We start from the raw sequence: 12,742 nt of genomic DNA, 5'->3' as shown, positions 1-12,742 counted from the left end.
CAGTCTGGCTGTGACATTTACTGCTGGTCTTAGAATGACAGCTACCGCGGCTGAGGGGGAGGGGCAGCGCTGTTCTACCAAATTTGCTAAATGGCATACTTTTGTCGTCTGAAATGTTATGTTTTGCCTGGTACTAAAAAAACTGAGCCAATGAACATTAACATATTAATACAATGTCACATTCGTCTACCACCTGCTTTGTTCTTGTCGGAAACGTCATATTTTTGAAACATTAATATTACTTGCCATCTACGATTATTTCAGAATTTTCCGTTTTAATGGTTTATACACTCATGTGTGCACAGATAGTACAGCAGAGAACAGTCAACGGTCCAGTGAACTTGAAGTCACACACACTCTGACAATGGAGGAACATGAGTAAATACAACCTGCTGGATTGATCATCTTACCTCAGCCAGTGCCTCAGCCTCAAGAGATTTGTGGTCCCCAAGGCTGCTGTGACGAGTGGCCCCTGGCACTGGTCTGAGCGGATGGCCCTCAGGATAGGCCTTCCTGTCCGGGTAGTTGATGCTTCCTGCACTGCCAAAGGTACCGAGGCGCCTCTTTTCTGGGCTCTCCATTCGACTCTTGCTTATAGACACTTTGTGGGGGCTGCTGGGACAGGCTGCAGCTCGTGGCGGAGTGTCAGCCCCTCTTGTTGGACTGTGAGTATCTTTGCTGCCCCGGTGACGCGGGATTGCAGCTCCATCAGATCGTAGCCTTACCCTGCGTAAAAGGATTGCTTTAGTGTCAAAGTGGAAAGACCTTGTAAAAGTACAAACAGGCCATTTACTCTCAGTGGCCTCTACCTTCCCATGACTCCTCCAAAGTTGTAATCAGGTGACTGTTCACAAGGTGATGGGACGTCATTTTTGGATGAACCCTTATCGTCCAGCAATGGTCCACTGCTTGCTTCACTATCTGCTTTCTGGCTGAGGTTGTCTGAGAAAGCATCATCACTGAAAGACAAAAGAGACGGGTGTGAAGATTTGCACACCAACTGCATGCAGACCAAAATGCTCTCGTTAAATTTTGTATATATATTCCGAGATGAGTTACAGTAACTTCAATGCAAAATCAGTCACTCAAATTTGAAAACAAGACAAGGGGGATTACTACGAATAATGCTGCCTACAGAAATACTGTAGAATACAATAGGTTTTACTCACAGGTCTTGCACAACAATGTACTGATGAGGGATGAGACCATCAACGCCATTATGACGGCCCTCCCACCAGTCTTCAGACGCTCTGTGATACAGAAGAAGAGAAGCCCCTTTTTTGAAGGACAGCTCCCTGGGGCTGCGTCCCACATAGTCAAACTTGGCAATGGCTTCAATCTGTTCAACCTCTAGAAAACACAAATAAACAAAAAACATTAGTAGAGACATTTACAGTTTGATTACCAGACTTTACTAACACATATAACACAAATACCCATGATAATGGAAACTGTAGAGCACTTTGATCCATGGTGTGATCTAAGATATGAGGTTATCTTCAGTACATCTCTGTAAATCAGTTAGTCAGTGTAAACTTTGGCTAACATCACTCATATAAAGTTTGGATTAAATTATAAAGCAATACAAGGAGAAAAATCAAAACCATCACAATCTGGCTAATTTATTCCTAATTTATCAACATCAATGTGTTTTTCCCCCCATGAGGACTGAATTATTGCCAGGGACCTCTGACTAAACTGACAACAGAAAGTATGGTTCAACAGCAGAGTTTGTGACGTCACACAAGACTCTCAGTATGAAGACCAGGGAGAGCAGAACCTACAGCAGGCAGTCTGCGTTTCTCCTCTTTTCCAAATAAGATAAAAAAAAAGAAGAAAGAGATGCAGCCAAAAGCCTGGATGAAACTATGACATAGAGTTGTGCCGCCCTGACCTGAAATACTCCATACTTCATAGCTCTGTCTGTTCATTTTTCACTGTCAACACAGACAATATTAGTCTATGTGTTTCCCATGTTTCGGCTTTTGTGCCTGGCCCAGCTTTATTTTCAAAGCTCAGAGGAGAAATGGGGAAATACTGCACAAAGGAGAAAGTCCCAAGAGAACTGCTGACTAACACTGAACAAAGAACGAGTAGGGAGGAGGGAGAGGGAAGCGAGAGAGGAGACACACACACACACACACACACAGTGAGAAAGATGGATCAAAGCGGCAGTGCTGCATGCCAACACTGTTTATTCAACTTGCTTTCAGCTTCAAACATCACATAAGCCCTGGCAATCATAAACTGATGCAGTGCAAACTTAACTCACCTCGCAGTCAAAGGCTCTTAATAAAAAAGGTCAGTACATACGTGAGGTTTTAAAATCACATCATACACACTCTCATCTGAAATCTATTTAAGGCTAATTGCAAACATATGAACTACTTTGACCTGCTCCTATTGAAATGATCTAACTCACTGGATCTTTACAGATTTACCTCCAATACAGCTCTAGGATAAAACTTTCTAACTATAGCTTTTTGTGCGTAAACGCCCAGCTACAAGTATAATTTTGTGTAATCACTGAAAATAGTGGTGACAGTGCCCCCTGCTCTAATCTTGACAATAAAGCACACAGGCAAGACCCTTCTGTGGGAATCTACTGGCAGCTTTGTGAAGCAGAAAACAGTGTCAACAATTGTCAATGTTGGAATAATGTGTTAGCATGCTAAAGTGTCCCAGCGTCACTCCAGCGGAGTTACAGAAAATGATAGGAATGTTATTCATTTTGTATTCACTTGTTCAAGCAGTGGGTACATTAAAACGTTACCTAAAGATGGTGTTAAAGTAAGGAGATTGTCAGTCTTCCATTTGGGACTCACAATCTGTACCAACTTAAAGGCCATTATTTGGCCATAAATCTTTCATTCTGTAGCCGTGGACATCTGTACACAGCTGTGCTCCTTCAGAAATGACAGTGATGTACAAACCTTCATCACTGGTGTGTGGTTCAGTTCCATTGTCTGCCTCATCAATCGTCCCTGGTTCACTATGAGGGCTGTCGCTGCAGGAACAGATGGAAGGTGAAAGTTCACTTAAATATGATACAGACATTGGAGGATGAGAAATATTTGTTTTATGAAGAATAATTATTTTTAAGCAGATGACTATTCACGCTTTCCTCTTAGAAATGGAGCCAAAACATAATTGCCTTTTATTCGTGTTCACTAGCTGGTCCAGCCCATACTCACCAGTACTCCTCCCCCCCAGTCATGCACTTCTCATAGACTGGGCCGTCCAGCTCACGTTGACTGGGAAAGATGACTTCATTGTGGATGATGATAGTTTTGATGACCTCGTTGACATGTGCCTGGCATGCTACAGGATCCTGCCCATCTGGGATGGGCATCAGGGTCGGCCCAAAGCAAATAGCCAGATTGTATGGATCCATCATGTTCTCGTCACTGTACTGGGAGAGACTGAGGGAATGCATATTTATCCGTTTAGCAGTGATATGACAGTAATCCTGGTTTGGCAGTGCTTTTGTTTACAGTTTTGTATTCATATAAACTCCATAATGCCTGAAAATCGAGAGCTATGTAACAGAGAACTCTCTCACACGGCCAGCGGCATCAACTTTTCAACATAAGTTATTATATATTTTATTGCACATGTTATGCGACAAGAAAAACGTTTTTTTTTTTTTTACTAGAAACGCAGTTTACTGTGATCATTTATTACATTCATTGTTAGAAGCAGTGCATCTTGGGAAGCAGGAAGTGAATTAATCCTTGTAGTGATCAGACACTCGTCAGTTCTTTGGCTCTGACTATTCTTCTCTTCCCTTTTGCTAAAACAATGTACGTATTATTCATGAGGCCGTCAAGTTATTTTGTCTTTATATGAATATAGTGATGCTAAAGTATGTTAGCTCTTTAGCCACTCGCTTGGCTAAATTAGCTGTATTTTCATCAAAGAAGCTTTGTGGCTAGGATATCCTAATTTCTTAAATAATACTGCAGCACTTTTATTTGTTAAAAACGCTGATTAATAATGTAGATATTTTGTTTGATTGTTGTTGCAGTTTCACAAGATTGCCATATTGCAGTATTTTGGGAGTTTTTATCTTCTCGAAAGACAGCATGGCTTCATTAAAGGCTCAGAAGGACATCTTATCGTTACAATTGCCAACTTAGTTTTGTATTTAAGTATGAATTCCAATTCTTTGTTCTGGTAGGCACAGCCAGTAAAATGACCATTAATAACATCTATTGTCAGAGAACAGAGTTTAAAAGGGCTGAAATAACTTCTAAAAGAACACTACAGACCGGCCAAAAAATTATGGTTCAGGTTTTCACATATACATACACAATATATTAAACATAGCTTCAGTTTAATTAAGTAACTGTGCCCTTACAGTAATTTTAAGGTACAGAGATTCAGTGTCTTATGGTCTCTGATAATAAGCCAAAGAATCGATGTGTGTAACATCAGCTATGGTATGTTGTGAGAATTTGCACAAACTCACTGGTTGAGAAAAGCAAATAGGTATCTCATGACGATCATTATTGTCCGAGGAAGAGTCACAACAATCTGCTGGATGTGATGTGCTCTCTCAGCCCCAGACTCCAGCTCTGAAACAAAGACAGCAGAAGTTCGTCTACATTGACAGATATAAACAAATATAGCTTTTATAGTACCACATGAGCTATGAGTACGGACAAGTGATTAAAATGAGGCAAAGCAGAGGAAGCAAAAGGCCGTGGAGACTGAATGGTGCCCCCTCCCTTTCATTAGATGCCTTAGGGGCGCTAAAGGGTAAGAAACCTGACTGGGGGTCCTGCAGCGTCTTCACCTCTATGTTCCCATGCTTCAGGCAGACGGTGAAGGTGAATATAAGGAGCAGCGCAATCAAGCTTGTTAAATATTCTTTATTTTCTTACCTTCACAGTTTTTGAATTATATTATCTCAAGGGGTCTACGGATGAACACTTATGTTAGCTAGTTTCCAATTTTAGCCCTAAATTACAGTTTAGTGAGAGATTATTAGCTTGCTCTGGGCGCTCTCTTTCATTTCCAAAGTTGGCATAGCATTTTAATGATAGAATATATTACATATACAACACAAAATATCACCCGAAGGAGTAGATGTTGTAGAGAAATGTTTTGACATGAATAGAGTTTAATATTTAATGGTGTCAGTGTGATTTAGTTACTGCTTGACCTTTTTACCTAACTTTTATAATGGGACCAGTGTATTTTCACTAAGGAAGTCAGGTTTTACATGGTTGAAGAAATTACAAGATTAAAGTAAATTTGTGCTGAAGGCTAAGAAACTCAATTAACAGCAGTGAAAAGTAATGAGGAAGATTTATCTAAATAAAATATTGAATTTCTGTTATCTTACTTATGATGTCATGTCACATTGCGAATTTTAATTTTATGCCCCTTTAAAGTACCACTGTTCCACACGTTACTGATGACCCTTTTTTCATTTTATTTGACAACCTCTGTTAAACAAGTGCAAACGAAAGCAATCCTTTCCTCTCACATGGCAAGCCAATGTGACCCACACTCCTCCTCCTGCTGGGTTTCTGTTAAATATCAGGCGGAGAGCTCTGGTGTTAAGATTGCTTCCATGTGCTGCGTGGCTTTCCCTTCTACAGTAAAACCGAGTGTCTACAAAACTGAAAGGTGTGTTTTCTCCTTCCTGTTTGAGAAGTCCACTCACAATGGTGATTGCTGTGAATGTTTCCTGTTGTGCATGACTCACTGATGGTAGAGATGAAGTCCAGGAACCGCTCCTTTGGGAAGAGAGGGTTCTCCAGTCCTCTGAAGTACAGCTTCAGAACGCCAGCCACCGAGTTAATATCATGATCATTGTGGTCATCAATAAGAGGATCTTCACCTGATACATGAAAAAAAAAAAGAAAATGTGTGTTCTGTCAGTGGTTGTGCTGAACAACCAAGAAAATGTGCCAAATTGTATTGATCTAAGTTACATATTTTTGAAATGAGAACAAGAAATGCAAAGCAATCAATGACTCACCTCTCTCAAATGAGTTTTTAATATCATTGACCTCCACCTGTGATCCTGGCACACGAAATATGCCTTGCTGCTGCAACCCTGAAAGAATTATAACCCAGAATTTATAGATTTAGCATTATGCTACCTGCCATTATCTCCAAACCCCAGGGCCAGCTTCATGAAAGTCCATTGGAAACACATAAGACAGAGCAGGAAAGGTAATCTGGTAATAAAGGGAGATGCGTATTTTTCCAAGCGAGGGCCCCTTAGTGAGGCTGCAGCATATGGTTTCAGTTAGAGGGCTCTAATCAGTTTTCTGGAGTTTCATTAGGTCCAGATCCAAGGGAAAGGCCTGCAGGCTGCTGCACTGAGCCAAAGACAGATGTGAAGGTAGACAGGGAGGAGCTATAAAATGGGTGGGAGGGGTGCATAGACCACTGATACTTTCAAAATTCTCCCTGTGTGATCTATTGTTATGAGCTTGTCAAACCACTGGCAGGCGACTGAGGGGCACACCAGAGTACGTCAGTCTCCTTACCCACAGTTATTTGCGGAAATAGATTGCTTTCACCAATATCTGCCTTCACTGCCCTTTCATTCAGAAGTAGTCACAGCAACATTATGTGAGACTTACCATACAAATTGATGTACCGGATACAGCTTTCAACTACAAGTGGAATTGGTTGACCTGAATCCTGAAATTAAGTTATTTGGAAAAAAAACAAACAAACAAAAAAAAAAACCCAACAACATTAAAATAGACACACAGTAAAACAAGAAACAGCAAATAGCAACACACCGCAAAAATACAAAATAAATAAATATACAAAATACTTTTTTCTGCTGCAAATGATACAATGCCTTTGTAAGGTGTAAAACAAAGTGTTAATCTTTAAATATAATCAACCTAAAAAGTTGTATCGTATATTAACAAAAGCATATACATATAATAAGAGCAGCCAAATTCTTCAACCGACCACTAAACAAAAAACAATTACTCCTAAATTATATTTAAAGTAACCTTCTTGAGCACTAAACATACAAAACAATATAATACAAATATGTTGTATAATGCTTTAGTACACAGACACAAAATTAGCAGCATGCAAGTGAAGCTGAAGCAGTAGCAAGTAAATCATCAGTAAGAGGCCAATAGTTTTCGTTCACCTTGTGAACGAAACGACACACTAAAAACACAGGTACCTGAATGCGAGTACGAGCATTCCTTCTTCCTCTGGGACAGAAAGCAGCAAAGCAGAGAAGCAGAGGAAGAGAGGGCAGAAAGTCACAAAGTTAGAAAAGCTCAGATGACGAATGTCACCTGCAGAAGTTAAAGAAGACTAAGCAAAGGGACTGGCGATAGGAAATGCAGTAAAATGGAGATGCATTAAAGGAATGGGTGCAGTGAGGCACAAAGCATACACACTGCTGTCTGCTGCCTCAAAGTTATCCAGAGATTTACTGGATTTAGTAATAAAGCTAGACACGATAAATTGTTCTGGTGAGGAAGGAAGAGACAGCTGACTGCTGCTCTGTCTGTCTGCACTGGCAGAACCACGGAAGGGAGGAGGAGGATTAGAGGTTAAACAGAGGCGTTATATCATGATCAAGGGCAGCTGGAAGAGGGAGGAACAGAAGGCCAATGCTAGGAAGAGAATGAGAGCGAAGGCTTTAGCTGCCTTCCCCTCCTGCGCCACACAGGCTGCTCAGTCACACACCACCACCAAAGGGTACCTTGATGAAGGTCTCCATATTGCCGTTAAACAGCTTATGGTTATACACGGAGCGTGGCCTAGGCTTCCGCATTTTCTGTGGTTTAGGGGGGAGGGTGGGGGGCCTAAGAAATGATGGACAAAAGGGACAAAAACACCATATTCTGTGAAACTTGCGAGCCAAATGAGGTTCAGAAATAGGTATGAAAAGAAAAGAAAAATCTTCTGGTTGGGAGAATATTTGGAAAAACAAACAAACAAAAAATAAAACCAATCTGAAGTGTGACATTTTATTAAAGGAGTTCTTTATCATTTCAGCCTGAAGAATGAATTAGCGTGGTTGCATTGTAGTGATCCGGATCTTCAACAACTTGCTTCTCTTGGCTTATTTAAAACAATGCACAGATGAATGAACATTAAAAACAAAGCCAGTGAAATCAATCCCACCAGTTTATATTTTTTGTTGTTGAGAAATTAAAGCTGCATAGAACAAACAATTCCAAGTGATCTATAAGCATGTGAATCCTACTGGTGCTTTATTTATCCCAATCTGAGAATACAATCACAGGTATTCCTATGCTGCTGTATTAATTAAACATATCACATATCAATGTAAAAAATACTGTAAATGCTCTATCCAACATTATAAAACCAGACATATATACACAGAAATGTGAAATTACAATTCACAGATGCAGCTTAAAGTCAATACAATTTTTATGGAAACAATTTGAACAAAACAGTCAACGTAATGTTTGAATGTGTAATTCTGAAGGACAACTGCACAACCAAAAGCCATGCGATATAGTATCAAATCTATTTTAGAATTAAAAAAGAATTTTAAGATATAAATGTGTTTGATAGTGTAATAGTGATTTAGATTTATTTCTGTTCGGGTGTTCTGAAAATCACAGATGTTCTTTTGTTATTAATAGTAGACTTAAATATTCCACGTCTGAAATGAATGGAATGAGCAGATGCCTTGTGACTGAAAGGATCAGAAACAGCTGATTTATCAAAGGAGATCTTACCTTGTAGTTCCACACTCAGCTCTTTCCCCTGTGGAAAAAAAACACAAGGGGGGGCTTGTTATATCTTTATGGTACATATTATGCAGACTGCAGTGTCCGGCCTCAGCGAGGGGTTGGATGAGAGAAAACATGGCCATTGAGGGAGAAATGAATGGAGCAGTGGTAACACCATTCATTGAACAAAGCTATTGAGCAGTCGTTGCTGGACCCTCAGGGGACCAGGAGGACTCTGTGGGGTTACAGTCCTCTCAGCACTAAGAAAGGGGGGCAGGCGGCTGCAGTGTGTGTATGTTGGGGAGGGAGGGGCTCATCACTGTTGGCAATGTCTGTGCTGGCTCACTGAGCCTTTTGTTGTGGGTTTCTCACAACACATGCACATGGTATAGACTAATAGAGAGCATTTCTAAGGGCAACACAATCGCCAACACAAGTCCGCCACACTCTAACTAACTAACTAAAGCAAATATGGATGCTTGTTTTTCTTTTTGTGTTCTTTTTAATAGTACAAATCCTAAAACCAAATACAGCTGATTTGTAAATCAAGTGAATTCAAAGGTGACCCAGCATTTTCTAATGAACTGATCTGAAAACTATGTCTTTGTGTAGCAGTTAATGGGTTATCAGATGGAAGGCAGCCAATGTACAAAAACAAAATGGTTCCTAAGCATTTTAACAGAATTTCTGTACACCACCTAAGAACGGGCAGAAAGAGCAAAAGCTGAACCTTTTCTCAACGCATCCTGCCAGTAAATTGGAAAAGGTTTGTAGAGCACTCGTGTGGAGAAACAAGTCTCCCCAAGCATCATTCCTCTAAGTGATCTGCTCTGGCCAACAAACCTAAAAATTACCCCTCAAGCATGAACGAAAGAGTCAATGTTGATTTCCCCCCTAATTTCATAGCCGGAATACATCAACAACAGACGATTCAGCACATAGTCTATAAACATAAAAAATGACAAACAGGGAATTGCTGCCTCATTATTTGAGGAACAGGGGCTGACAGACATCTGAGCACCTGTGCAGTGCCAAAGCTTAACATTATGTTTTCACTAATTCATGCAGCCAAATGCAAACGCCATGTGGCACTCACCGGTCTGAGCTTGTTATGCTCACACACAACAACGCAAATATACCCACACTCTACTTTGCGTGTGAAACAACAAGCTAATAAGCACGACTCAGCCCTTGATTGATCACCTGAATAATTAAGCATGGGTGGTACCTGGAGACGCCATATGCTGTGTTCATACATTCTCAGCTGCACCACCATGGATAAACAAACAGATCTGTCCAGAGACTAATATAAACTATAATGTGTGTGTTTATGAGTGTCACAGCATGCAGCTGGTTGTTTGCCACAGAGCTTAGTTGAAATGACATAGTGCGATCCCAAAAGCTCACCAAATACATTACCTTTGAGGACTTGAAAGAAAAAGAAAACCAAATGAACCAAGGTGTGAAATCTAGAAATATGCATGTATGCTGCATGGCCTCAGCTGTCTCTGCCTGATGTCCTTTTCTATTAGGTGAGCCCCTGATGCAGGAGCAGCTGCAGAAATGGGCTTGAGCCTGATCCTGCTGATTGATTGGGCGTAAACTGTTCACGGCTGAGGTGACAAGGGGAACCCTGGGGAAGGGAGGGGCTGGGGGGAAGTCTTTTTTCTTAGAGCCTTGTAATGGGAACTCTTCCTGCTACAGCACCACGTAGAGACTAAGCGGATAATTTTTGCCAGTGGAGATAAGCAGGAAGATGAAATGGATACCTCAGAGTAGATGTGGCTTGCTTTTGGAGTGATACATTTTCCATTTGAGTTTCCACTCTCATTTCCTCTTTCCCCCCAACAAAAATTTTCTTTGTAGATTCCATAGCTCATTCCCCACTCCCTATTAGATAAGACCTGCACCACTGCAGCCCTTGAGGCAGTGATTTTATAGCACTATGACAGGACTGTGCAAGTCATAATTGCAGGATAAAAACACTAGGTCAGGCACACACCATTAAAAGACTCCAAAGATATTGAAGACAGATGTAAAGAAAAGACCTTACCTTCACCCAATGTCTGCTTCAGTAAGTCGTGTTTGGCCTGCAGTTTGATGATGAGGTTACTGCCATTCAGGTACTCTTTGAATTTCTAGACAGGCAGAAGTGAAAGAAGCAGTGAGTGAAGAGCAGCACTAATTCAGTGTAACATGAGCCCAGTCAAACAATCCAGTGAGGCTGAAATCAGCATAAATTCAATCAGTTCTAGTTATAATTCAATTTCTGTTTTAAGGGCATGCTGGAATGATGACTGATGGCTTGATATTGAAAACCGTGTAATGCTCGATTTCATCACAGGCAGCCAGTGAACAGTCAACATTTCGATGAACTCACTGAGAAGTAGAACATTTCTGTCTCCTGTTGGTTGGCCCTCCTCTTGGCGACATTCAGCTTGCTCATGTAGGACTCGGAGGCCACAGACTTGATGGATTCAGTGGAGCGGCTGTGCTGGAAGGCATCTGACACATCAAAGTCCTCCACAGTCAGCATGTCCTGCAGCGTCTGCATGGTGGCATCCAAGGTCTTCCTCACCTGCACAAACAAGCCAACATAGATGGGACAGAAGATGACAAACGAAACATCAAATCTCACACTTCCTTTTTCTGAGAGTAAAAGTTATTGCATGCACGCCTTGGCGAACTAACGATTGCCATGGGCAAGTACAAACATTTATTGATATCAAAGAAGAATTAACCCCTGAACAACAAATGACCTTGCACTGCACTGAAATCACACCAAGCAGCATAAAAACAGGAGCCAGGAACAAACCCCCAGGTTCAGCATACATCAGACTAAGAGCTGGAAATGAACACTGTCTGGCAAGGGCATAAATTGTACGTGAAATCACTAAAGGAGGCTTTTTGTTTAGGACTGAGATTGATAAAGTTAATTTCCAGTAATGACATGGCTCCTCCATTATACTCCAGCACACAGCGCACACGGTGACAGGGAAGAGGCAGAGCTACTGGCACAGGCAAATCTACCAGGCCACTGCTGCTATTACCACCTCCATTTGCACCTATCTGTCTCTTAATGAGAAAGCCATCTCTTTGTCATGAAATAGACAATTTCATATATAATGCCACAGAACACAACATTGGCATTGTGGTAATCTAAATAATATTCTCAGCTACCGCAGAAGAAGGGTCATTGGAGAGTAATTGTAATGAGAACAGATGGTGATGTGGCCCTCCCACTTGTCTCTGGGGAAAAGAAGATAGGGCTTCCTGGTGTTTTTGGGGGTGGGGGGTGGGGGAGCTGGACAGGCAGAACCATCATGACCCCTTACCTCCTCATTCTCAATCTTTAGTGTGGCTAAGCGAGACTGCAGTTGGTGGTAGCGCATCAGGAGTTCAGTCTGGACGGGCTGCTGGGCGCTCACTTGACACACCTCAGGAGGACAACACATGGCTTAGTACAGACAAATTTTGATGCTTTTTTTAAACAAATAAATGTCCTAACTCGGTGGTGACAAAAACAAACCCTTAACTCTACCATTAAAAACAACTTACCTCGTCTCCCATATGTGGCAGGTACTCAAAGCGCATTGGAGGGCAGAACACCTGGTTATGCATATCCATGATCTTGTGCTTGTCACTGCGAGAGTCCAAATTGTCCACTGCATTCTCTATGATATCCAGTCCCTCGTGGCGGGATGTCTCCAAGTTATACTCCGCAGATAAGTAGGTCCTGAACGTGCGTGCCAAGCTGGCATGGTAGCCGAGGTCACAGCACTGCAGAGATAAAATTATTTGAATGGCCAAAAAACAGAAAAAGGAAAAAAAAAAAAGAACAGGAAAAACAAAAAAACTTAGTAAATGTGAAGATAAAATAGTAAAGTAGAAACCAGTTTGTGCTGGTTTTCAAGAGTAACCTAAAAGCAGCCAGAAAAACTGCCACTCTGCCCTCTGAGTGTGTCTATCAGAAGACAATGACAGTAATGTCACCGTGCACTGTCTGCACCCCTAAGTCCACTTTTACCCTGCTT

General features: G+C 41.3%; 1 protein-coding gene across 1 annotated transcript in view; it reads right to left on the bottom strand.

Moving 5' to 3' along the window:
• The window catches only part of srgap3 (SLIT-ROBO Rho GTPase activating protein 3), a 52,035-nt gene that overhangs the window by 4,404 nt on the left and 34,889 nt on the right, over positions 1 to 12,742 (bottom strand). Inside the window, exons 8-22 of the mRNA XM_029502127.1 lie at positions 12,267 to 12,488; positions 12,044 to 12,145; positions 11,089 to 11,286; positions 10,762 to 10,846; positions 8,715 to 8,742; positions 7,706 to 7,808; positions 6,606 to 6,666; positions 5,993 to 6,070; positions 5,717 to 5,851; positions 4,472 to 4,577; positions 3,195 to 3,422; positions 2,934 to 3,007; positions 1,170 to 1,350; positions 810 to 959; positions 411 to 726 (exon numbers count right to left, since the gene is read on the bottom strand). Coding sequence (XP_029357987.1) covers positions 411 to 726; positions 810 to 959; positions 1,170 to 1,350; positions 2,934 to 3,007; positions 3,195 to 3,422; positions 4,472 to 4,577; positions 5,717 to 5,851; positions 5,993 to 6,070; positions 6,606 to 6,666; positions 7,706 to 7,808; positions 8,715 to 8,742; positions 10,762 to 10,846; positions 11,089 to 11,286; positions 12,044 to 12,145; positions 12,267 to 12,488 — 2,067 coding nt within the window. The remainder of the gene's footprint in view (positions 1 to 410; positions 727 to 809; positions 960 to 1,169; positions 1,351 to 2,933; positions 3,008 to 3,194; positions 3,423 to 4,471; positions 4,578 to 5,716; positions 5,852 to 5,992; positions 6,071 to 6,605; positions 6,667 to 7,705; positions 7,809 to 8,714; positions 8,743 to 10,761; positions 10,847 to 11,088; positions 11,287 to 12,043; positions 12,146 to 12,266; positions 12,489 to 12,742) is intronic.

Source organism: Echeneis naucrates, chromosome 5 (assembly GCF_900963305.1).
Source record: "Echeneis naucrates chromosome 5, fEcheNa1.1, whole genome shotgun sequence".
NCBI lineage: Eukaryota > Metazoa > Chordata > Actinopteri > Carangiformes > Echeneidae > Echeneis > Echeneis naucrates.
The sequence above is the reverse complement of the archived record's forward strand: the minus strand, read 5'-3'. Positions and strand labels throughout refer to the sequence as shown.